This window comes from Etheostoma spectabile, chromosome 16 (assembly GCF_008692095.1).
Source record: "Etheostoma spectabile isolate EspeVRDwgs_2016 chromosome 16, UIUC_Espe_1.0, whole genome shotgun sequence".
Taxonomy (NCBI): domain Eukaryota; kingdom Metazoa; phylum Chordata; class Actinopteri; order Perciformes; family Percidae; genus Etheostoma; species Etheostoma spectabile.
Genome location: NC_045748.1, coordinates 13,145,202 through 13,154,466, shown reverse-complemented (window position 1 = coordinate 13,154,466; position 9,265 = coordinate 13,145,202). Strand labels below are relative to the sequence as shown.

The 9,265-nt window shown below is 43.7% G+C and overlaps 1 protein-coding gene across 2 annotated transcripts in view; it reads right to left on the bottom strand.

The window, feature by feature from the left end:
• The window catches only part of olfm1b (olfactomedin 1b), an 18,697-nt gene extending 12,902 nt beyond the window's left edge, over positions 1-5,795 (bottom strand). The window contains exon 1 of one of the 2 annotated variants that reach the window (XM_032539615.1): positions 5,259-5,795. In XM_032539615.1, coding sequence (XP_032395506.1) covers positions 5,259-5,324 — 66 coding nt within the window. In that variant the 5' untranslated portion in view covers positions 5,325-5,795. Of the gene's footprint in view, positions 1-60; positions 964-5,258 lie in introns of those variants that run through there. The other variant, XM_032539614.1, reaches the window with a different exon arrangement.
• Between the last annotated feature and the right edge of the window lie 3,470 nt (positions 5,796-9,265).

Here is a 9,265-nt window from a genome sequence, read left to right as displayed (position 1 = left end):
AAAAAAAAAAAACTAATAAACGAACCAGCCGAAGGAAATATGCAAAACTTGCGCACTTACTCCTGTGCTCCGGTCTGGGTACCCTCCCTGTGCAGCCGTGAGCTTGGTAGTATTGAGCCCCACCAGTGAGGGGAGGGTCTGCGACATCCAGTTGGTAATCATCGCCATGGTGCTGAGCACGACGCCAATTTTCAGCAAAGGCACAGACATCTTTGCGCGCTTATTTCTTTTAATTTAAAAAAAAAAAAATTTAAGCCGTCTTCATTCTACAGACTCCGGTGAGAAACAAGGGAGGCGAGTCATGTTGCCCAGTGCGGCTTGCTGTTTTACCCGGGACTCCGGCTCGGCTGGTCTTTTTTTGGACATCTCCAACATAGCACAAGTCGGACGCGGTAGAGACGACCTAAACGCAAGAGTCGGGACGGAGATAAAACTGCACCACTTGCTTCCCGGTGGAAGATACAGGAGAGGAAAAACTGCTGGAAACGTCCTCTGGATAGCTCCTGTGTCTGCGTTGTCCCGCACACTGATGCCTCTCCGGTTCACCGTTACTATTTCGTTCAAGCCCCACGGTCCGCCTCCTGCCTCGGTGCGCTCTGTGATTAAGTGCCACTGACTACACACAGGCTGCTCCAAATGGATGAGAGGAGAAAGGAGGAGGTACTACGAATCTAGATATCGCCAGACGCAATGATGTCAGCCAGGTTGGGGTCCGTTCATGGTAATAACTGGCATTGCGCGTGATTCGCCCATAGCTGCCCGACACTGACTGTCCCCGGAGGGAATGGCAATGAGCAGTGAGGTCGGCCGACACTCATTCTGAGGGATTATTTATGGCGGACAGTGACATTTCTTTCTCCACTGCCCCGCCAGAAGGACAGAAGGCTTTCTATCATTGAAACGAGCATCATGCATGGTAAAGCTCATTCAAACTAAATCAATAGATGTAATGCGTGACTGCACAGCACACATGTCAACATGCACACGAAACTCTTGTGCAGAAAGTCGCATTTCAATGAGAGAGGCTGTAAGGACTCAGGGTATGTTTTATTGATGGGTTAGGTTACTGGGTGCCTGGAGCTCAAACAGAGGAGGAGATTTTAATTTGTGGGACTCTGGCGCCATCTTGTAGCTGATTTTGGGCGATGCTGGAATCAGAAGGGAAGTGTTCATAAAATGCGAGGAAGCAGCTAAACAATTATGCAACGTTTAAACAATCCAAACAAAACTAAAAACGTTGTCGATTTCTATTTACTTAAGATGAAAAAATGTCATGTTTACGCACTTAGTGCATGTTCTCTTTAGACTTATAACTGTGTGTGTGAGCGTTGGAAATTGCAGTTAAATGTTGCATATTTTTTTTTAGAATGATAACTTTTTTTAGAATGACAAATAATTCATTTGTCATCAACATGGCTGAAGGCTATTGCTCCAGATGATGGCCTTGCAGCACTGCATCATGCACAACGTCCCCAGAGTGGCTCTGTGTCCACAGCTATTTCTGTCAGCTTCATAATGCATTTCTCTGGTAAACTGAAAGATGGAGGGAACACTGCACTCCCCCCCCCCCCCCCCCCACTGTCTCTCTTATCTATCTCGCTTCCATATAACCTTTTGAGGTGAGAGCTCACAAAAGTCATGGCTCCACAGATTACTGTGAAAGCATAGGCGGGGGTCAGATCACCGCTGTGCACTGCTGTCCAGAGTCCAGTCTAGTCCTGTGTGGTGTTGTGCAGTTCAGTGCAGCGCAGCGGCCTCTAATGACATACAGTTAGTTTTCTAAGCTTCACAGGTGTGGATCCAATTGGTTAATAGAGGTGAGACAAATGGCCGAGCCTCAGGAGGAAGACCACAGGTCCACTGGTAAAAGACACTTGACTCAATGAAAACAATTCAATGAATCAATGAATCAATCAATGAATCAATCAATCATACTATTCATTGAGTGATTTATAGAAAGACTTAAGCCACTCTTAAGCCTTGCAATACAACACTTAGTGCAGAAGGACTGATTTTCAATTCTGCATATAAGATCTTCAACATAATAAAAGGTAAAAAGTGAAAAAAATGATTGCAATCTGATATAGTTGCCCTGTGTAAATAAGATTGTGGAAGATGGCTGTTGATCAAATTATATGGTAGCTTTAAGAGATTGTGGCTTGTGGTGTGCCTTCAAAGTTATTTTCACCTTACAATACTGGCCACGTATTAGGATTTTATACTGTTTATAGATCCACAATGGGGAAATTAGAATTTATACTCTGTTTTGTTAGTAATCACTACACACAGGCCTGAAACACACATGTTCATGCACAAATGGAGAGATGTCAGAGTGAGTGGGCTGCCAGCTGGACCAGCACCTTAAGCGGTTGTAGGGGGTACGGTGCCTTGCTCAAGAGCACCTGGCAGTGCCCAGGAGGTGATGTGGCATCTCTTAAGCTAGCAGTCCACACTCTGTACTTTTGGTCTATAAGGGTACTTGAACCAGAGACTTTCCGGTTCCCAACCCAGCTCAGCACGGACGGAGCTACTGCCACCCTAGTCTAGTCTAGTAGGCACATGTATAATATAAAGCAGGCACATATATAATATAATGCCATATAATAAAAAAGCTTCATAAAAGCAGTATTTCTGACTGGGCTATTGTACTGTATTACACTGTAGCGAGCTGGCATTTAGATTGCATATATACAGTAGGATGACAGTGACACACTCAGTATCCAGTGTAATACATGTTCATAAAGTAGCAAAAAATCCTATTTCCAGCTTGCAAGTGAACGACAAAATGCTCTGTACCTCCACCTACTCCTCTTCGGCTCGCTTTCTCTCACTCTCTGTCTCTCTCCACACTTTCTCTGTCGCTCCACCAACCATACTGAATAATGAATAGCCTCAGCCCCAGCTGCCAATCACACCACGCATATTACAATTCAGCTCAACTACGTCTTAGTTTCTCTCATAAAAACTGATTGATTCGTGTGGTTTTCATACATTAAAAATCCGAAACCGTTTCAAAATGTTCCCTTGCTGGATCCCTTATAGTTTCAGCTTGAGATGTGGACGTGTTGGCAAAGTATATTTGGTTGTTTTAAAAAAAAAAAATCTTTTTAAAGTGCTTACAGCAATCCCTATGGTATGTGGGCTGTATGGTGTCAGAGTGGTGGCTATAGTAGCGCCATCTGTATTAGGTCAGGTGTCTGTGAGATGCTTTAGGAGGTGGGCCTGAAGCCATGGGGGAGCCACTAGGTGAGGAACAGATGCCGCTCTGGCTGCTTACTATTCTTCTCTGTGTGAACACTAAGCAGTAGCCAAATCCTTCAGTGGAGGGGATAGAGGTGAACAAACGCGGGCGGAATTAAAAAGGGGAGCGAGCTACTAATCAGGCGCCTCCTTGCTTCCTCGGCCAGATGTTAAGAAGAGATTTGCAGCTGCCCCCGGACTGCCTGAAACTGTGTGAGACTTTCGAAGCAAGGTGGTTAATGTGATCATTAAGAGAGCGTCACTGTTCAGCATCAAAGGTCGGGGCCGTACCGCCCGGATGGCTCTTTTTGTCGTTGTTTCTTCTCATGAGTAATCGGGCAATAAAAAGCTCTCCATCTTTATCTCTATGGATACACCTCTCACTTTTTATATCTTCAAACGGAGATGAGATGTGGAGAGGCCTGGCCTTCCTACAGTGAAATGTAGGTTTCAACAGCAGGGGCTGTATAAATAGAGTGCCTGTCAGTGTCCCCCCTGTTTCTGTTCTTGTGGAAGGCAGGCAAGGCTGTGGACTTGTATCGACTTACCTTCAAACAGATGACACACACTATCAGGCCATCAGAGAAACACTGTCACTGTAACATGGGCCTCTGACCCGCACCGTCCGGGACCCAAACCCGACTGTCCTGAAAACCCAAAGTGAAACACGCTCGCTTTCCCTCCGTCCTCTGACTCATGTCTTCCATCAATCAGAGCAAATAGCCCCATTGTTCCATTGTGTCAGCATTTTCTATGCACTCTGCCGCTGCACTTTATGTCCAGTTCAGATTACAGGCCTACATTTGATGCTTCCGTGTAGGGAGATAAAATCACAACCGGTAATGACTGTTTATAATTCCACATGAATGCTGTTGCTCTATGAATCAAAAAAGTTCCGCTCACTGCACACTGACGTGTCTTATAAAATTTGCTGTAATCAATTTGTGTCAAGGCAATATCCCATCAATACTGTTCTCATAGCAGGGCTTACAGCAATCTACTTCCAACACATTGTATTGAGTGCCACTTGGAGTTGAGTATATTACAGATACACTGGGAACAGTGATTCATTTATTGACAGTACCTCTGTGGCACGTTGGATTTTTTATTTTTTAATTTTGGTTGTCTCCAATTACCAATGACAATTGGTTTCACACAAGAGTGAAGCCCATGAAATATGACTCTCTGTTCAAACAAGGGCAATTAACTCATCAGATTCTTCAATCCAGTGGTGGCAGGGCACGGTAATAAATAAATCACACAACCACACACACACACACACACACACACACACACACACACACACACTCCTTCACACTCACCCCCACCATGATACTGTCTGTGAGAATTTATAAAGGCAATGGTTTAACGCAACAGTAACTATTATATGTATTGCAGCAAATGCCCTTTTAGATATCAGGAAGTAATTACTAGTTTCGAGAGATGCATTTTATTGACCATTACATTTAGTTTACTACTGCTGAGCTGGGTGGCTTTACATAGCTGGACTAAATGTCCCCCCCCCTCCCTTTACATAGGCAACACTAAATCACACTGTGGTCATTGAGCATGCTCAAAACGCCTTCTTTGAGACACTGCATTTGATTGTGGAGCCCTGATTTAAGAGCAGCAGCCCACTATTCAACAATGGCCTTTTACGAGACAGCTCCAGGCAACATATTGTATCAGAATAGCCACGCAGTTGGTTAATCTGGCGATTTGATAAAGAGGGGAATTGACAGATCATGTAATAATTTCCCCTTTATCTGGCCGGTTTGTCATCCCGGGCGGTGTGGAATTAGGGCTGTGCTGGATCTATCCGCGCCCGTCAAGCACAATGTATTCACATCATGTAATCCCACCCGTTAATCTCTTTAAACGAGGGTAGAGGGCTAATTCACGGGGGCTCCTTAATGCGAGGTAACCGGGTAATCTCTCTATGCATCGGAAGCCAATTAATCGCTGGTTTATTATCTTTTGGTACCTACAGGATGTGGAAAATGGCGTTAAACACCTACTTGGGTGAGTTCTGTGCCCATGAAGATGAGGAGAATCAGAGTCAGGAGCTTGCTCGCAGGCTGCATCTCTTGCCTCCGGTGTGTGTGTGGACCAGCGGTCTCACATGCAGATCGAGTCCCTTCGCGTCCCCCCCGCACAGCAGTCCTTTTCCTCCCGGCTCTCTTTTGCGCTTCAAGTCGCTCGATTCTCCCTTTTTTTTCTTCTTTTTTTCTTTCTCTCCTTCGTATTATTTTATCCCTCAGCAACCCAGTGGCAGAAAGCGAGAGATCTGTTTCGCGGAATCGTCTCTGTGCATATTCATTTCATATCGGGAGCCTATCTTCGGTGCCTCTCCCCTTCGCTCTCCGTGGCCGCGCTTATTTCTCGCTGCGACGGACTGGGATGAGCATTGGGCTGAAGACGCGCAAACACTGTCGTAGACACACGGCTAGAAAGCTTTACTCCGATATTGCCAAAAGTTTACCTCCCCGCCTCAACCTTCCGTATAAAAGCTGTCGATGAAAAAAAAATGAGAGTGACGGCGCTGTACATGGTGCTGAGAACGGAAGTTGATTCGCCAAGAGAGGGAGATTTAAATTTGCAAGCGGACAGGTGGGTTTTTTTGTTTGTTTTTTTATATCCCAAGATGATTTGCTCTTAGTTATGTCATAAATCAAAACGGTTGCCTAATCAACATCTCCACTGGGTTAGACTTTGATATTTATTTACAACAGCTGATTGGAGGAAACCTATTGTAGGGCTACATGCGTGCCAGTGGAGGCTAACATTTAAGGACAAAAATGAATCCAAAATGATTTTTCCAAATTAAAAATAAACACTTCTTCCCTTGTCCAGTGTTATTTTGAGTGCTTGTCTTAATTTGACAAAGTGCTAAAATCAGTAGGCTAGTTGTGGTATTGAAGTCTTTAAAGTAGCAATACAACTCTATAAAAACACTCCATTACAGTTAAAAGTCACGGATTCATAACTTCACATAAGTAGAAGTAGGCTACAAAACGTCTTCTGCTCCTACTTAAGTAAAATGAAGTACCATTTTGTGACAAAAGTATTAACAACAAAAGGTACTTAAAGTATCAAAAGTAAAAGTAGTAATAGTAGCGACAGAATACCACTGTTATATGATTCTTGGATGTGGTATTACTGATTATTATTACTGATGCTCTATCTAAGAATTTGTGGGTTCAGTTGAAGCAAATTTGAACCACACTGTTGGAGACATCAGTGTGTAACATTGCATCCTATTCAAGTAGTTAGTCATATGTTTTGAATGTGAAATGTAGTCTATCTTCAAAGTAACTAACTATGTCCGCTAAACAATTGTTATGGAGTTAAAAGGTTTCTTATCTAAAATGTAAAGAAGTAGTATAAAATAAAGTAGCAAAATACTCAAAAGGTTATAGTATTTGTGTACTTCAATGTGTTACTTTAGGGTTAAAAGTTATTAGGATTGTTAGGATGATGATTTGAATTATTTTTGGCCAGATTAGTCCTCTTCATGACTGTGTGGGTCGTTATGGGTATGTACAGACTTGATTGACAGCTCCCTGACCCTCCTGTTAACGGTATTGCACTTGTAAGGGGCGGGACAAATTGCATCTTTATCCCTCTCAGTGGAGTCTGGTGACCTCCTGTAATTCCAATAATAGCTCACCTTCCACCATGGGCAAATGTCTCATCAACCAGAAGAAGTGAAAACACATGTGGGGGCCGTCGATTCAAAGTGTTCTAGTTAACAAAAATAACTTTATCCCTGGTCCCTTCATAGATCTAGTCTGTGTGTGCAAGGTTATCAGTATGATTTAGGCCTGGAGCCATGTTGAAGACTACCCTGATACTTTGGCACTTTGTGAGGGCAGTACCGGACCATTGTGAATGTCAACAACAGGCTTTTAATTGGGTTGTAATATGGCTCTGAAGCAGCTCTGCTTCTGCTTGCCTGCAGAACTACATTATACACTAATAGCTCAGTGGCCTGTAGATAGACTCTGATTAAATTAATGCTCTTTTGGTGGCACTGAGATGCACAAATCACCTTGATAATGGAACCAGGGCAAGTTCATATCTGTATTCTACAATGTGGACTCTCATTTGTCTGTTAGCAAATTTTGGCTGGTCTGTGCACCCAAACGGAACGTTACAAGGTCAGACTGAGAAGAGGTTTATAGGCTCTGACAGTTGGATAATGATTTTCTGATAAAGTGCACAGCACCTGCTTCTTGTACCACTGGTTGCGTTCGTAACTCACATGATGCTTTTCATCAGGCATGTGTGTACGTGCACAAATGCATGTGTGTTTGCAAGCAGTGCTAGCACGTAGTAGTAGGTGCAAGTAGCAGTTGTTTCAGCTCACTCAATGACGATTTGATCATGGGGTAGGGGAAGAAGATCTGGGAGTAGTACAAGTGGAATGCTACCAACATAAAGAGGAACATTTGCTCGTCGGCAGGAGCCCTTCCCTGCGTGGTAGTACACAGCCCACACACTGGACAGCAGGAGACACCTCTCACTGGCACTTTGGCCAATATTAAAGTTTGCTTCTGTAGCATGAAGCCAAAGTGGATACCAGCACGAAGCAGAGCAGACCCTTTGATCATGTCTGATAAGCTTCTTTTGGTATTGCAAAGAAGTACTGCAGGAACGGGAGAGGGACTGTGCGTGTGTGTCTGTCTTTTGGTGTTCCAGCTCTTGTTAAATTAATTTGCGTGTCCTACCATATTTTTGCCTTGCATTTTTTTGCAAAAAATGTAAATCGAATATGGCGACAGGTTTTGGTATTCGGTGCATGTTAATGTGAAGTAAGGACAAGATAATGTGCCTCCTCACTTCCTAGTCTTCTGATGCCAGCACACAGAGGATTTTGATGAGGACAGTGGTGAACAAGTGATCAACACAGGAAATAGGAGATAATGGAGAAGCACCACTGTGATTTGGAAGAATTCAGTTAAAAAGCTTTTCAAACTGAACAGGGATGCTGATTTAATGTTGCCGCTCGTATGGATATTTCCCCTCAAGATTTATATTCTACCCGTTGAGCTCTGAATACAAATTGCTTGATTGTCTTGTTTGCATGCAAATGTATGTAAAATGCCTTTATTGCAGGTGCATCAGAAGGGAAGTCACTGAATAAAATGCATGTGTTGCATTAACGCTCTGTGAAGTTGCATTGGATTTGTGAGGTGACTGAGACTGATTGAACACAACCACATGCACCCTCACACTTTCTTTGCTTATTTTGGTGCTTGCAGAATTACCTTAAAAGCTGTGTTCTGGCAGGGACAACATACAGCAAAGGGCTGCAGGACGGAGTCAAACCTACGGCCTCTGCTTTAAGGAGTAAGCCTCTATGTATGGGCGCGTGCTCTTCCAACTGAGCTGCCCAGGCGCCCAAATGTGTTCTTATTTAAGAGAGGCCCAGTTCTTTCACCAGTTGAGTTATTTCCTTCTTCCCAGTTAGGTTTCTTGAGTATACAGTGTTTGAGTGTGCGAAAGAGAGAGAGAGCTCAAGAGATGGAGAGAAAGTGAGTAAAAGAGCTCCATTTTAAATTTAGGTCCCAATAGAATTTGAGTCTTTCTTCTTTGGCGAGCTTCCATTTCTTCCCCCTTTTCATTGCTTTCGCTCCCTGTGCTCTCTGCAGGGTTGAGGCTACAGATAGCTATCAAAGATGTGTTTCACACGTCTATTGTATCTCAGTAATGCTCCGTTTCATTCAGTGGTCTGCATGGGTCCAAGACCTTGATCAGTTTTGCACTTACAGGAGGAGTTCCATAAAAGAATAAATTAACAGCCCCCCCCCCCTCGTGTGCTGATCTTGAGTCAGTGTTATAAGTCAGTATTAATGCATTGGATAATCACCCTGTCGGCATTCAGCCTTCAGACCTTGGGAGGATAAAATGTCCCAGCTGCTGTACAGAGAATGAAAAAGCAAAGAGGAGAGGAGGAAGGAGAAGAGGAAATTAAAAAAAGAGAGTGTAAGAGAATGAGGATGAAAAGATATCGATCTATCTA